We start from the raw sequence: 17,474 nt of genomic DNA, 5'->3' as shown, positions 1-17,474 counted from the left end.
TCTAAAGGTTGTGAAAAGTGATTGAGAAAAGTGATGTATTTATTTTGGTCAATCTAAACGGGAAGAATTTGAAACTTGGAAACACTATTGACAAAGAACATGAAAAAAATAATTAAAAACGAAACAGCGTTTAAAATGCATTTGTGAATGAATAGTGGCTGCAATTTTATAATTATCAGAGCATGATTTGGCGTTCAGGGGCAGTAGCGATGCTTTATATAAACCACACAACGGTAATTTCTTAGATCTCATAGAAGATTTTACCCAATCATGAAATAACATTTGGATCGGTGCATAGAATCAGCATCACGTTCCTATTTATCTCATAGAATATAAGATGAACTGATTTCTGCTTTGGCTAAAAAAGTTAGAAAGGAAATAATAAATACAGTTAAGAAAGCTAAGTATTTCACAATTTTATTAGTTTGCACTCCAGACGTAAGCCATCAAGAAAAATTATCTGTTATTTTAAGATATGTTAATGTAGATAACTCTGAAAGTGATGTGAGTATACAGGAACGATTTATTTGTTTTGAAACAGTAAAAGACTCCACAGGAAAAGGGTTATCAGCCAAAATTGAAAGCATATTAGAAAAGGAGGAATTAGATTTAGGGAACTGTCAAGGACAGCGGTACGATAACGGAGCTCATATGAGAGGTTTATATTAAGGCGTGCAAGCACTTATCCTGCAAAAGAATTCCAAAGCACAGTATATGCCCTGTAGAAGTCATAATTTGAATTTAGTTCTTGGAGACATTTCAAAATCATCTTCTCTTGCAAATTCATTGTTTGGGACTTTACAAAGCATATATAATATTTTTGCAAGTTCTGTGATGCGCTGGGATATATTAAAAGAGCATGTCAAACATCTTACTCCAAAACCACTGTCAGCAATGAGGTGGGAATGTCGCCTCGAAAGTGTGAAATCTGTGAGATACCAAATACCACAATTTTCTCTAGCTTTGTTGTTGTTTGTTTGTTATTTGGTTTTTAGGAGCATTAGCAACTAAGGCCATATTGCTCCGGGAATATGCGTAGCAATATGGCCTTTCCGCATCCTCCGTATTTAGTGACCTGACCTTTCTGCATCCTCTGTATTTGGTGGTGACGGGCTCGAACCCCGGTCTAATCAAGAAGCATAGCACCTGGCTTCAGAGGCACCTCTCTAGCTTTGAAATACCTTTATGATCATACCAGTGACATGAAAACGAAATCCAATCAATCGAAAATAAACTTACTTCAATTGAATTTTTATTAAGTTTGGTCATTTGGTATGACATACTGAATGAAGTAAATATTGTGAGCAAGATATTTCAAAATTCAAATATAGATATCGGTACTGAAAATTCACATTTAAAAGGCCTTTTAAATTTTTTTGAACAGTATCGGGATTCAAATCTTTAATAACTGCAAAGGAAATAACTGAAGAATTACAAGTGACATCTGAATTTAAGAATCAAAGAACTGGATGAAAAACAAAGTAATTTTGTTATGAAGGAACCGATCAGCCTATTTCATCAGGCGAAGAATATTTCAGAATTCAATATTTTCTAGTCATAATCGATAGTGCGATTATTTCTTTTAAGAAAAGATTCGAAATTTATCATGAACATGAGACATCATATGGTTTTTTTTATATAATTCGGATAATATTCAAAAATTGACTGAAAACGATCTTCTTAAATGTTGCAAAGACTTAAATGCAACCTTGCAAGACGATATTGATTGCATTGATTTATTTAATGAATCAAAATTTGTCGTCGAGTTTTGCCTTCCAGGATCACAATATCACAAATATTACAATATTTACTGAAAAATAATTTATCTGAATGGTATCCAAATTTTGTTACTGTTCTGAAAATTATATTAATCTTACCAATTACCGTCGCATCTGCAGAAAGATCTTTCTCAAGATTGAAAATAATAAAAAATTACTTGAGATCTAGCATTAGTCAAGAACAATTTACCTCCTTAGCCATTTTATCTATCGAATCCGAAATAGCCAAAAAACTAAATTACAATGATATTATCAACGAATTTGCTATAAAACATGTAAGAAAATGAAACAAAAATCACATATTGTGACCTTATTTGATTAAGTCGCATACCAAATTGTATTTTATAAGTATATGAAGCAATTATTTTCCTTATTTGATTTATTAAAGATTTTTTTGTGATTGAAATGTTAATTTTCTTAAAATAATTTAATTATTTATCATTTTCATGTAATCCTTACTAAACCAATTTGTGCAATGTAATAAATATCAAAATGCAATAAATTATTTTGTTGTATGAAATTTGTATCAAGACCCGCAAGTCAACTTTGCACCGGGACCCGCTTTTGTTCAGGCCAGCCCTGTGTATAAGGCATTGAATGGGTTGAGCACGCTGAATTCTGATGGGATTCTTCCACTTGTTCAGATTATGAACCTAAGGGGGCAAATTGAAATTGAGGAAGGACAGATGTAGAATAGATGTGCAGAAATTTGCCTTTGGCCAGCGGTTAGTTAATTGCTGGAACAAACTTCCATCTGTCGTTGTGGAAGTTGATAGGTTAAATAAATTTAAGAAGGAACTGGACAAATATTTAGAGGGGATTGTTTTGCAATTTTTTTTTTTTGGCTGATGCTGCATAAGCTCATATGCTTACTTTCTTGCATCACATGGTGCCTCCGTAGCCAGGTGGGAAGGAGCAGCAGTGCGCAGCACACGCTTCTTGATTAGATCGGGGTTCGAGCCCTTCACCACCAAATACGGAGGATGCGGAAAGGTCAGGGAATGACCACCGCATATCCCGGAGCAATATGGCCTTAGTTGCTAATGCTCCTAAAAACCAAATAACAACAAACTTGCATCACATGCCACTACTACTACTATTTCTTAACCTGTCAGTGAAAGTGTGAAATTTTCTGAAAACAGAAATGCATAGAATAATGAGTTTTGATTATTTCTCAATGACATTTTTTTCTCAGTAATAAAATTGTTTTAATATTAAAGAGTAATATTTAAACATTATAATTTTAATGGCAATAGGATTCCCCCCACCCAAATTTCATAACCTAAATGGTCACAGACATTAATTTTCACATACAGCTCTTCATAAACTTTTAATGTTACTACTTTTGTGAATATTTCAGAATGAAAATTTGTGTTCCTGGTTATTCACATTGTGACTATTTTAAAATGAAACTGCCATTTTATAGTCACTAAGTTTTTTAAAAAAAAATAAATACAATAAACTAAATAAATGAGAAGGATACAGACAACTTTATCAAAATTAAAAGCTATTCAGTTCTGCAATCAGTAATGAATCCTCATGCTTTTTGCATCATAGTTGCAAACAATCTGATTCACTGCACGAAGCATAGTTAAGTCTATTCACAAAAGTAACACAAGAAGGCATGGGATAACAAACAACTAAGATGGCATTTTGTTCACAGTCAATGAACTTAAATGGAGCTAACTACTGCTTCCATTGGCACACTATGGCCATAGATGCCGATGCTTCCAATAAATCCCCAAACAAACAAACAAACTGCTTCTACCCAATCCTTCAGATTTCTGAAAGATGCTGAAAAACAACAAATTGGAAGGTTTCTTTTTTTTTTTTTTTTTTAATGTAAGTTTTCCCTCCTGAGTATACATTTTATCTGCACAGCATTAATGCTGGGTTAATATTGCTTATCTAGATGCTATCTATGTAGCCACAACCTAACAATAAATCTGATACAGTCTATTATCATTTCAGAATCATGGAATGAAGATAAAATAAGTAATGTCAAAATATTTATATTGCACAATGGCATTTGGAATACTGGATGTATCTAGAACACTTGGGTAATTTAGTATTAATAATGACAAAATGATACAAAGGAACAAGTTTAGAGGAAGTAGACCAGTACACATCAATTAAAAAAAACAAAACATCATTTACTCATCCCTTCTAACAATCTGTCTAATTCCTCTTGAAATTTATTCAAACTACTTATTTCCACATTCCTTACCAGTTTTTCAGTAAATGTACTATAAAAGATTTATCAGACTTCAAATTGATCTTTTATACTGGTTTTAACACTTTATTGCATTGAATATCAGAATTTTTGATGGAATGGCCATAATCTTGAGTGATAGCATATGTATACTAGGATATTGAGGGTTTAGTGTCAGACAACATTAACTACAAAATCATTTTGTAGTAAACATTTTTATAATTAACCAACAAAACGTCATTTGATATTTACTTTGTTTACTGGAAATGTGCTTATAGACTAAGCTAACTTGTATACTACTAGAGAGAGATACAGTTTTATAACATGATATGCATTATTATTTGTATAAAGTAAAACTAAAGTTGTCTCAAAACAAAAATGCAATTTTTAGTTAACATTGTCTGACACTGAACTCTCAATATACACTGAGTGATCACTGAATTATGACCACCTACCTAATACTTCGTAGGTCCTCCTCTTGCCCTCAGTACAGCAGCTATCTGACATGGCATTGATTCAACAAGATGTCGGAAGCATTCAGGAGGTATGGCCAAACAAGTTGTGTGTAATGCGGTCAGTATGGAGGTGACTGATGTATCCAGATGCCTGATATGCCTTTCCATAGTGTCCCACAAGTGCTCTATGGGACTGATATTGGTGGGAGTTCGGAGGCCAATCGATATGCTGGAAATCACAACTGTGTTCCTCAAACCATTCCTGCACAATAAGTACTGATGGCTTGGCGCATTGTCATCTTGGAAGACACCATCGCCATTCAGGAAAAAGTGTAACATAGCGGGGTGTACACAGTCAGCAAGCAGTTAACGATAGCGGAGACCACTCACATGTTGTTCCACATGCACCAGGGGTCCAAGTTCCTGCCAGTAAAACATGCCCCACGCCATACAACCGCCTCCATCGGCCTGCACTTTTGATACCATGCATGAAGGATCAAGAGCATTATGTTGCTGACACCAAATCCGTACACAACCATCCACGGTGTGGAGTAAATAACGTAACTCATCCAACCAGCACACTTTCTTCCAGTCTTCTAACATCCGACTTATATGCTTTTGCACCAGGCGAGTCTTTTACACCGATGAACCTTGGTTAGGAGAGGATGCTGTAGAGGTTGTCTGCTGGTATAGCCCATTCATGCGACGCATGGTCATGCCAGATATTGTTCCAGGTTGGCCCATGTTGTATTGAGTAGTCAACTCTTCAACAGTGCTGTGCCTGTTTCGAGTCATCGGACCTGGTGCTCACCTCTAACATCAACCTTTCACTGACCTTCGCAGTTTTGCCGTTGGGTCGTTGTTTGACCATTTTGATGTCAGTCCTGGTACGGTGGCTCTCGAACACCTCACCACTTCAGCTGTTTGGGAAATCAAGGCACCAGCTCGTCGAGCACCCACAAACTGTCCATTATCAAAGTCCGATAAATCCTTCCTTTTACCCATCACGCTTGAAATTTTACTACCTATTGAACCACTGACACCTTATCTATGCTACGTAGGTAGACTCACTGTGCACTTTCATACCTCACGTGGTCAACAGGTCGCATTCAGTTTTCATAAGGGTGGTCATAATTCAGTGATCACTCAGTATATATTGTGAGTTTGAATCATCTTGTTGTGGGGTTGTAGTACATCAGTGACTAAGACCACATTGTGAGGTACACTCCCACCTAAAAGTTTGAAATCACATTACATTTTTCTTAATTTTCAAAGTTTTTATTAAAACAGGACCAACTTGTTAACAAATTTTTATTAAAATATTGTGTATAATATATAAAAATAAAAAAACTGAGATAATATTTAAGAACTTTCTAGAATATTTGAGAATATTCCAGAATGTGGTCTAGAGTATTTTTCAATAATATAATTTGAAGAGTAAGAGCTGTAACTTATAAAAATCAAACACCTGTCATTCAGAAAGTGAAAGTTTTGTGTTTCGTGACAAATATCAGCATAAAATAAGGAACTAAGTGTTGAAAAAAAGGAATGCTGTATAAAGAAAGTTATCCCATGAGAAGTATTAGCAAAAAACTAGGTGTTTCATTTAAAGGAGTACAAATTACCATTTGATGATTCAACAAGACTGGCAGTTTAAAGGACAAACCATGATCAGGATGAACATGAATAACAACAGAAGCACAAAATAAGACCATAACAATCATTTCTAAATGAAACTGACAATTTACTGCACCTGAAATTTGAGCTGAGTTCAATAGAAACAGAGAAACTCCCATGTACACAGCCACTGTAAAATATTTCTTTCTTAAGCAAGCAGGACTTCATGGCTGTATAGAAGTCCAAAAGCCCTTATTAAAACTGGAAAATCAAAATAAATAGTTGGCTTGGACTAAGAGCCATCAATATTGGACAAATGAAGAATGGAAAAACATAGTGGACAGGTGAATCCAAATTTGAAATATTTGGATGCAAGAAGTGAGAGCTTATGTGAGACAATCAACTGAAGAAAATATGGAGCCACATTTGTTTAGTGCCTACACGCACAGTAGTGGAATCAATCATGATCTGGGGTTGCTTTTGTTTTTCTAGAGTAGGTGACATCAGAATTGAGGGATTTTAGGAAACGAAGGCTATAAAAACATTCTTGAACATAATGCAATATCTTCTGGACTTCGACTTTGTGGAAAAAATTTTATATTGCAACAAAACAATGGCCCAAAGCAGACACTTTCTAGCAACTAAACAACAGGAGGAGATAGTGCAAATTATGGTGTTGCCACCCCACTGCCTGACTTAAACACAATAGAGTTTTTATCGGATCATCTAAACCATGAAGTCTGCCCATCTTCAAATTTGCGTGAAACCCTGCTGCTGTTGTTGTTATTTGGTTTTTAGGAGCACTAGCAACTAAAGCCATATTGCTCCAGGGATATACGGTGGTCATTCCCTGACCTTTCCGCATCCTCCTTATTTGATGGTCATGGTCTTGAACCCTGGTCTAATCAAGAAGCGTGTGCTATGCACTGCTGCACCTGCCCACCTGGCTACAGAGGTACCGTGCAATCTTGCAGGCTGCTTGGAATAATGTTAGTCAAGATTATTATTAGACTATTACAGACACTTATAAAATTAATCGCCAGAATGCCATGTCAATATAAGGCAGAAAAATCTCGTGGAGGATATTTTGATGAAAAATCATTATACAGGGTGTCTCAAAAATATTGGTACAAACGTTTAGGGGAGGTAGGTAACATCTAAAGGAATGTGAATTGCATAGGAACCCATAACCGGAAACGTCACCGTAAGTCGGTAGACTGTGCTGTTCATCAGTTTGCGAGAGGGAAAATTTCTGGTTTACTCATTCAAGCAGTAGTCGCTGCATGAAGAGCATGCATCGATATACGAACTGTCAGCTGGCAGACATGCACCTAGTGTATGGATTAGCAGAGGACAATGGACAAGCCACTCAACGAATTTATGGAGAACGCTTCCCAGACAGACATGTACTGGACCACCGTTTGTTTGCGCATGTGCATCAAAATTTGTGCGATTATGGGTCATTTAGAGGTAACAGGAGTAGTGCGGGCAGACCACATTTGACGCGAACTCCTGCCATGGAAGAAATTGTGCTGAATGCCGTCCAGAATAATCCTACTACCAGCACATGTGCCGTTGCCTCTGCCTTAGGAGTGTCTCATTGTAGCGTACAGCATGTCTGGCACGACGATTCCTTACACCCCTTTCATCTCCAAAGGGTTCAGTTACTGCTCCCCCAAGATCATCCTGCACGTGTGGCTTTTGCACAGTGGTTTCTCCAAGAAAGTGTTCAAGACTTGAATTTTCCAGCCTATGTTTTGTTAACGGATGAGGCTTATTTCACTCGGGAAGGCTCATGTGTGGGCTCATGACAACCCACATGGTGTGCGCCCCCATGTGGCACAACATTGCTTTGCAATAAATGTGCGGGCAGGTATGGTCGGTGACTGCTTAGTCGGCCCATACCTGTTACCATCCCACACAAACTCTGCTAAATATCGAATCTTTCTTGAACAAGTTCTACCAGGGTTACTTGATGATGTTCCAGCAAATGTGAGACGCAACATTTGGTTTCAACATGACGGGGCGCCTGCCCATTATGGAAGGTGTGTTCGTGACCATTTGATCAGGCGTTTTGGGCTTCGATGGATTGGCCGGGGTGAACCCGTTGCCTGCTCCCCAGGCTCACCTGATTTATCGAGCCTTGATTTCTTTCTGTGGGGGGGCCCTCAAATCTATCGTGTATGAATCGCCTGTGGAGATGGAAATGGATCTCGTGGCAAGACTCGTCTGCGCTGCTGCTACTGTCAAAGAAACTCTAGGTGTGTTCGACCGTGTCTGCCAATCCATGCTGCGTCAGTGTCAAGCATGCATCGCGTCTCATGGCGGAACCTTTGAGCATCTGTTGTAACATCATGAAATGCATCCATCTTGTACTCCATTGTTAATATTATGTCAAATAAATGTTTGCCACTAATCACTGTCTTGTGTCATTTCTGCTTCTTGTGCTTCTGCTACTACTTTCCCGTGACATTTCCGGTTATGGGTTCCTATGCGATTCACATTCCTTTAGATGTTACCTACCTCCCCTAAACGTTTGTACCAATATTTTTGAGACACCCTGTGGTTGTTAATATTAATCATTTCAATATTTTTTTGCTGTAAATTTTTCAATGTTTAATAAAAAAAAAAACTTAAAATGCTTTATAGTATGTTGTTTTTTTTAATATTAAACTTTACACTGCCATAGCTAAATTCAAGAAAATTAACTGTTGTCATACACTGTGATACCAAACGTTTAGTGGGAGCGTATACTGTCTATAAACTGCAAGTGTTCTGTGGTCGATGTCTGCTTTCTGGATGAAAAACCCAAGTTTCCAAAAGGAAAATCAATGCTATCTTTCCTGAGACCAATGAACTGAGCCACACTGCAGAAAAAAGCCCAGAAAAATTCCTCATGTCACTGAGGATTTCAGCCTTTTGATGGAAATCACCCAGTATGGGGAAGACAGTGCTAATACACACTATGCTACCTGCAAGGGCTTTAAATCCATGAGCGGCCACATAAAAGCATAAAAAAAATTTGTTGTTTCACATCATCTATTTCTGTGCCAAACATTATGGCAGTATAATTTTTTTAGTGTCCAATTTGTCATGACACTGCTTTACAATATTAAGGTATGCTTACCATTTGAATACTATTATACAGCAGAGCTAATTTGGACATGCCAATTATCAAAAAAAAAATCCTACACTTCAGTGGTGGTCTGACAATAGTTGCTCAAGAAAGAAGACAATGAAATATGCTCAAAACAGGTTCAAAACAGCAGATGTTAAGCTCCCAAAGAACAGTGTCTCTATAAGGAATACAAAGATACATTTCTAAATCTTCAGACTTCTATTCTATTTACACAGATGCAACTTACAAGTTGGCATACTAAACATTCTTTTTTTTTTTCATTTGTTCTATAAGTCAGTATGGTTCTTTTACAGGGCAACAAACTCACTTCCTGGTAAACTTTGGTTGACAGGCTGATTTGTATTATTTAGATCAAATATATAAACAAACACAATAGCAACTCAGGTTGAAGTGCATCTTGTGTTTCTAAAAGGTAGATCTGTCTGGTTTGAGTGAAAAACACTTTCCACTGCAATGGGTTGTTTGAACAGCCAAAAATTCAGTGTGTAAACATACTGCAGCTGTAAAGTTGCATTTTCAATAAAGGATGCTTTGTGTTTAATGAGGAGGGGGAAACAAATGTTTTTTTAATGGCTAAAAAAACAAATCTTTTTATAGCCATTATGCAATCTCTGAACCATTCTCCCTGTCTTGGAAAAAAAAAAAAAAAAAAAAATGCCCTCCTAGCACTAATTTCAAATGCATTACAGTAGTTCTCTATGCCTATCTCAAGAAATCAACCCAATTTTTCAACTAAAACTCAAATTTTAAAGAAAAGAAATTGAGACTTCCCAGGAGAAAAAAAAAAAAACTTCACACAATTCCCTTCTGATGTATAAACATAACCTTAATAAATAATCCATCGCTATGATAGTACTTATCAGTGATGAGTCAAGAAAATTTTAGTGGGTGCGGTGATGAGGTTGCTGTTACAAAGTGCCCTGCCATACTATGTCAGTCCTAGTGGGGGGGTTGCATACCTCACTGCCCTTCACTCTGGTGAACATCTTAATATTTTTACTTAAGAATTATATTAGCATATGTACTTGTCACGCGCGAGCATATACACATATACAGAAATATATTCCGCTTATATACTGAAAGCCTGCATAAAATTATTTTCGATTTCTTTCCAAACTAAACTTGTTATACTTATTTTGAAAATGGACTTATTGAGATTTAAAAAATATATATAAATATATAAGAACATCTATTTTATGCTGCAACCGATGTTTGCTGCATATTCGTATGCTATGTCCTCGTTCAAAGTAAACTTTGTTATGTACACTACTTCTGCCCACGCTTGTCAAGTTATGGCTCTTTAATGATTGCACTTTTTAAAAATATGTATTATTTTTCTCTTGCTCATACGAATGCATCTTATTCTACATGCTAAAACACCAATCAATTATACTAAGTAAACTGATACATTTATACATGACGATGAAATAATAAAAGCTGTTTTCGAGTGTTTTACGTAGAAACAAAACTTGCAAGAGATACACTTTTGTTAATACTACATTTTCAAGCATGTTCTGATTTGGCTATTTCATACAAGGAAAAATTGTAACTCATCGTGTAGCAACTATTTTTGTTTCCTATTACAATAATATCTTTAAGCAGAACTATATACGCATGTAACGAAATTTCACTAACCTTGTAACTGGCTTTCATCCATTTTGCAAGCTGCAGTATCACTCTGGGAAAATTGCCACAAATCAGTAGCAGAAAGCCACTTGGCTACTACGACTTTCACCCTTCGTCATATATTCCAAAAAGGTGTTCAAAACAAATTAGATTCGCACCGTTCACGTTTTCATTGAACAGAATACAAACTACAGTAAGGTGCAAACCACATATTAACGAAGAGCGCGTTTAAAGTGCAAAAATATTAGGTCACTTAAAAAAAATATTTCTGCTAATATTACATAGTACTGCGTATAAATTTTGAAAGGTGGTAAAAAGCCTTTGAATTTAAAAAAAAAAATGTCAAACTCTTCACACTTCATACAATGTCTATGAAAATGTAGGTGAACAACTTTATCTAAGTTTTAGTTAAAACCTTTAATAAACAATATTAAAGTTTTCGTCCCAAACATTGAATGAAGAATATCTCATATATTTTTATAAATTAGAAAATAAGAACAATAAATAACTGAAAGTAATTCCATTTTCTAAATCCCATTTCAAGATAGGAAAGGGTATATTTGTTTTTGAGCTATGAACGTGTTGTTACTAGGAAGGAAAAGAAATTGTTCAAAGTGTCTTCTTCGAATCACTTGCTCGTAAGATGGAGTTTTAAATGTGGAAGCAAGTGAAACTGAGAGGGAGCAAGGTCAGGGTTATTCAGTATGCTTCAGAATCTACTTGGATTTCAGGAAAGCTTTTGATACTGTTGCACATGAAAGGCTACTGTACAAATTGCAGCAGTATAGGGGGAAGTTGCTACAATGGATAAAAGGCTGGTTGAGTGGAGAAGACAGAGACTGGTAATTTCGATACTGCTCTTTGTGGGCAATTTGATTGGTCACTTCAATTGGCCACCCAGGGTTCGATGTTGGACCCATTGTTTGTATATTGATCAATGATGTTGTGAAGGTATATCAGGCCTAATGTCCAAGTTTGCAGATAATACAAAGGTTGGCAGGGTGGGATACTGATGGGAGTCTTGCTCAGATTACGAACCTGCGAGGGAATAAACTGAAATTGAGGAAAGACAATTGTAGAATAGATGTGCGGAAATTTGCCTTTAGCCAGCGGGTAGTTGATAGCTGGAACAAACTTCCATCTGTCATTGAGGAAGATGATAGCTTAAATAAATTCAAGGAAGAACTGGACAAACTTTTAGAGTGAATGGTTGTGTGAAATGGGAATTTTTTTTTTTTTTTTTTTGGGTGATGCAGTATAAGCTTGCTTTCTCGCATCATATGCTTCTATAATGCTAATGCTAATTTGGTTTTTGAAAGCAATGGATTTCACTAATTCCCAATGTTACGAATCAAATGCATATTCATTTTTGCTGTCATTCTTGTCACTGTTAATTTTGTTAAAAATAAACATGCTTTTCAGACTAATAACTGGCAGTAGGAATTGCGGTAATGCTTAGAAGCATGGAGCATGGGCGAATAAATCCCACTATAATTATATAGAGATTTCATACAGTGTCTCTGTCAGTAATGGGGTCCTTCCTTGGGGTGGTGCAGCAGGTGCAATGCGCTCAGGACTTCCTACTGAAAAAGGCTCGAATGCGAATATAAAGCACATTATTTAGTTCAAGCAAGGGGACCGAGTATCTCTAATATTAATTCTTGTTGTCGTGGTTGTAGGATTTTAGGCGCATCAGCTACTAAGACCATATTACGCCATATATATTATGTCTCTGAATTATTACACGTGTTCTGTGGACGATTTGCTTAATCTCTAGACGAAAAACACAAGTTTCCAGGAGGAAGAGCCGTGAGACCGTACCCTCAATTAAAACCAGCTAATTCAGCCACGTAGTAGTAGTAGTAGTAGTAGTAGTAGTAGTGGCACATGATGCAAGAAAGCAAGTGTAGGAGCTTATGCAGCATCAGCCAAAAAAAAATCACACCATACCCTCCAAATGCCTGTCCAGTTCCTCCTTAAATTTATTTAACCTATCAATTCCACAACGACAGATGGAAGTTTGTTCCAGCAATTAACCACCCGCTGGCTAAAGGCAAATTTAGCCAGCGGGTAAAAACGTGTATGCCAATAAAAGTTTCTGGCGTCATTGACGGTATTCAAACTCAGATTATTTCCGCATGGTGTGCGTAGGACGGTGATTATATTAACTGTGCTACAACAAGGGTATTAATTCTTGCAACTAGGTCCACTGAACTCCAAGATTGGGCGACTGGAGTTGTCAGAAGTAAATTATTTTGAAGGGGGATACAAGGTTTTGCAAGGCTAAGTGAAGTTTTTTAATTAGCCTTCTGTCTCTCATTGCTCACTTACCAACTCATCAGTGAGGTCTTCTGAATTTTGCTGACTACCATTGAAGTTCACTAAAGATATGATTAATAAAAAAAATAGCAAAAATCACATAAAATATAAATTTAATTTTACAGAATCTGTGCAGCTACACCAGTTGCGCATGACTAGTGCAGGCTCTGATTATATATGCTTTTTTTTCTGCATGCTTTGGTGCTTACCACAGATGCAAACCAGAGCACTGTTTCTATGAGAGAACGCATTCAGAACAATTGACTGAACGAATGAGCTTTTGAGATAAAATCCATTCGCAATTTGTTCCACGTTAAATGTAATAATAAGTGAATTGCTCAAAAATTTTTATTCCATGTTTGAGAAATCTATGTATATAAAGTACATACATTGTGTAGGAAGGAACTGGACTCTGGCATTGGTGAACAGTCAAAGTCTGGAACGACAAATATAAGATTGTAGTTCGCATAAGTGGCAATCGGTTTCTGAGTGTCTGCGAGAAAGAGTGGGGCGGCGTCGATATCTTTCCGAATTTGAACGTAGAATGATTGTGAGGGAAAGATGTTTAGGTGCCAGTATCCCGACAACAGCTAACATGGTTAAGTATTCTCCTGGCACCGGCCGTCTAGACTCTTAGTTATTTATTTATTATTAATGGTCCTTTCTACGGTGTGTGTGTGTGTGTGTGTGTGTGTGTGTGTGTGTGTGTGTGTGTGTGTGTGTGTGTGTGTGTGTGTGTGTGTGTGTGTGTGTGTGTGTGTGTGTGTGTGTGTGTGTGTGTGACACTTAAGAATTATTTAAATTCTATAAATAATTTATTCTATAGTGCAAAGTAAATTCTATAAATCATTTATTCTATAGTGCAAGCTAAATTCTATAAATCATTTATTCTATAATGCAAACGAAATTCTATAAATCATTAATCATGCAGTTTGTTTACTTCATAAAATTCCTCCTGGTGCAGGTGGCATACAAGAAACTGTGCCTTGCATAGCCACGTCATCACCAAAACTGGCCACTGACCTGTGGAAATCTGCTGCCAGCTTTGATGAATCCCGTTTCCAACTCTCCCAGTTTGATGGGCTTATCTGCATTTGAAGAAAGCAACACGAGGCATGGTACCTGGATGCACTGTTGGTGTTCGATGTAATATACTGAAGACGGTGGTATCATGGTTTGGAAACTGATTTCGTAGCATTCCCTGGGTAATAGTAATAGAGGCATCTCATGTAAGAAAGCAAACGTATGAGCTTATGTAGCATCAGCCAAAAAAAAAAATTCACACAACAATTCCCTCTAAATGTTTTCCAGGTCTTACTTGAATTTATTTAAGCTATCAATTTCCTCAACGACAGATGGAAGTTTCTTCCAGAAATTAACCAGTGGAAGTATCCCATCAGAATTCAGCGTGCTCAACCCATCCAAGGCCTTATACACCTCAATCAGATCGCCTCGCAGTTGCCTAATCACCAGCCGCTGCAATTTGCAGAACTTAAGCCTCCCTTGGTAAGAGGATCCCTTAATTCCCCTCACCAATCTTGTTGCCCTTCTCTGTACACACTCAAGCAAATCTACATCCTTCCTCAAATGAGCCCTCCAGACCTGTACACAGTACTCAAGGCGTGGCCTGACCATTGCCTTATACAAAGGGATCTGTAAATTGCGTGTGTTCTTCGGTTGATTTGCCTGGATAATCACCTCCTTTTCCCTGCTAGCAAAATTCCTGTATATGATTGAGAAAACTCCATGACTTGCTCTTGCAGCCTGTCTGCATTGCTCAGAAAACTTCATATCTGACTGCACAATTACTCCCAGGTCTTTTTCATTTTCTACCACCCTAGGTGTAGCACCACACAGTTGGTACGTTCCTATGGGGTTACTTCTACCCATATGCAGTACTTTGCATTTGTGAATATTAAACTTCAGTTGCCACTTCTCAGCCCATCTGCCAAAATTTTCTAGATTTAATGGCAGTGTGCTACTGCCATTAGATCTGAGTATGCAAGAAATAGAGCATTATCTTTGTACTTGCTACTTATGATTCCAGAAATTTTTTGTGACTTTGTGAGAGTGAAAAAAATGATAAATTCGGGATTTATAATCACTTACGGAAAAAAATATCAGGGAGGAACAGTGGATTACAAATTTCGAAAATAACAGAGAAATCCAATTACAAACTTCTATAAAGTATGACCCATTTTGTGACGTCACACCTCTGAACTTTTTGGTCTGTCCTCCAATGGTTAGCACCGGGGGACAAACAAAATTTTTCAAATATCTGTTGATATTTCAACAGATATTTCAAAAATCATGTTTTATCAAATCTGCAGGATATAAAATCTGTAGCCCGTTTACAACTGCTCCAATTCGTTCATGAGTATTGTCTAATAGAATCTTTTTTTAATATAGAAATAGCGCTATGAATTTTTCTTACCCTGCCTGTAATAGTAGTCTTGTGAAAGGTTTTTCAAAGCGAGAAAAATTCAATTAAAATAATACACCTCATTGTATATTTTTAGTTTATGTTATAATGTTAAAAGTATTATATTTCACAATATTGTTTCAATGGTTTTATAAACCATATATAAACATAAACTATCTGGTTTTCTAATTTCTTTGTAGTTTATACAGAATTAAATTCTCTGTGAAAACTTTATCTTTCTTTGATATTTTTGTTTAGTTATATTCGTTGTATTATTTAAATAATTTTATTAATAAATATATAGTGACATAGTGACATAGTGTTTTTTGACAAGCGGCACCGGTGCTTTCGCACAACTCCGCATTTGAATCTCTTGTGAAGTAAGACAGTACAGTACTGTCAAGGCCAGATAGCATATGTTAGTATATGTTCATGTTTGCTTAGTGCGGGTTATGTTGTTCATCTGGCCGCTTAGCCTAGGGTCCGTGGAACACCACAGACCGCTAGTTACCGTCACTGGCACTGGGAGCCGGACCAGGTATGTGGGAAGAGAACTCTGGCTGGCCGACCCTGGGGTTAGCCTGAGCTTCCCAGGGAGAGCCAAAAAATTAAAAAAAAAATAAATAAATAAAAATAAAAAAAATATAATAATAAATAAATAATAAGGAAAAAAATATATATATAAAAAAAAAATAATAATAAAAAAAAAAAATATATATATATATGTAAATCGTAGACCGTTGGAACAGTAATTTTTATAAATTCATAACGATTGCAGAGATGTAGCAAGGGGGGGGGATTTACCCTCGGCCTCCAAGGGTACTTATAACCCTTTTGCCGCTGGCGTAGGATTGTCTAGTTGCGGCTCTGTGGTTGTGTACCCTAGAATAACAATGAAATGAAGAGGCAGCGAGAAACTTTTGACAGGTATAAGGGACATTTATAGGGATTGTGTAAGAATTACCAAAAAGGTCACATTACAGAAATCGATAACAGATGCTTGAAAATACAGTGGTGTACAAAATTTAAGGACCAACACTATATCTAAAGATAACAACCAACAAATCTTTACTGAAAGTACTCTATACTGATGAAAGTAGATTCGGTGTCAGCAGCGATTCTGGACATGAACTAATCTGGCGAGAGGTTGGAACACGGTATCTCCCCGCAAATATCATTGAAAGGGATCGATCGTCCACAACTCCAGATACTGGAAGACAATACTGTAACCGATGCATGCTACTGTACTGAGGTAATCATTCCCCATGTGCGCGTGTTCCGAGTTAGTGTTTATGGATGATAGCGCCACACCCCATCTCATTGCAGCTGTTGATATGCTTTTGGAAAGCGAGAACATTAGCATTAGCACTAGTAGAGACATTTTATGCAAGAAAGCAAGCTTATCCAGCATCAGCCAAAAAAAAAAAAAACCACTTCCAGTTCACCCCTCTGTTCGTTCGAAATACCTGTCCAGCTGAGCCTTAAACTTATTTAGGCTACCCACTTCCACGACAAGGGATGGAAGTCTGTTCCACTAACCAACCACCTGCTGGCTAAAGGCAAATTTCTACACGTCTATCCTACATCTGTCTTTCCCCAATTTGAATTTATGCCCTCTATGCTTAAACCATTCAAGGCTTTATACACATCTATCAGACCACCTCGCCGGCGCCTAGTCTCCAGACATTGAAATTTGCAAAATTTAAGCCTTTCTTCTTAAGAGCATCCCCTTTTTCCATTCACTAATCTTGTTGCCCTTCTCTGTATTCGTTTCAGCAGCTCTACATCCTTCTTGAAATGAGGCCTCCAGACCTGTATACAATACTCTAGGTGTGGCCTGACCATTGCCTTATACAAGGGAATAATCACCTCCTTATCCCTGCTAGAAAAATTCCTATATATCATT

At 37.0% G+C, this 17,474-nt stretch overlaps 1 protein-coding gene across 2 annotated transcripts in view; it reads right to left on the bottom strand.

Annotated features, from left to right (window-relative positions):
• Window positions 1-11,057, bottom strand: part of LOC150082624 (E3 ubiquitin-protein ligase MARCHF6) — a 218,218-nt gene extending 207,161 nt beyond the window's left edge. For both annotated transcript variants that reach the window (XM_090377546.1, XM_090377548.1), the window contains exon 1: window positions 10,837-11,057. In XM_090377546.1, coding sequence (XP_090233672.1) covers window positions 10,837-10,858 — 22 coding nt within the window. In that variant the 5' untranslated portion in view covers window positions 10,859-11,057. The remainder of the gene's footprint in view (window positions 1-10,836) is intronic.
• Between the last annotated feature and the right edge of the window lie 6,417 nt (window positions 11,058-17,474).

This window comes from Mastigoproctus giganteus, chromosome 7 (genome assembly GCF_048544385.1).
Source record: "Mastigoproctus giganteus isolate SK-2022 chromosome 7, ASM4854438v1, whole genome shotgun sequence".
Taxonomy (NCBI): Eukaryota; Metazoa; Arthropoda; class Arachnida; order Uropygi; family Thelyphonidae; genus Mastigoproctus; species Mastigoproctus giganteus.
Note: the sequence above shows the minus strand (reverse complement) of the source record. Positions and strands in the feature narration are given on the sequence as shown.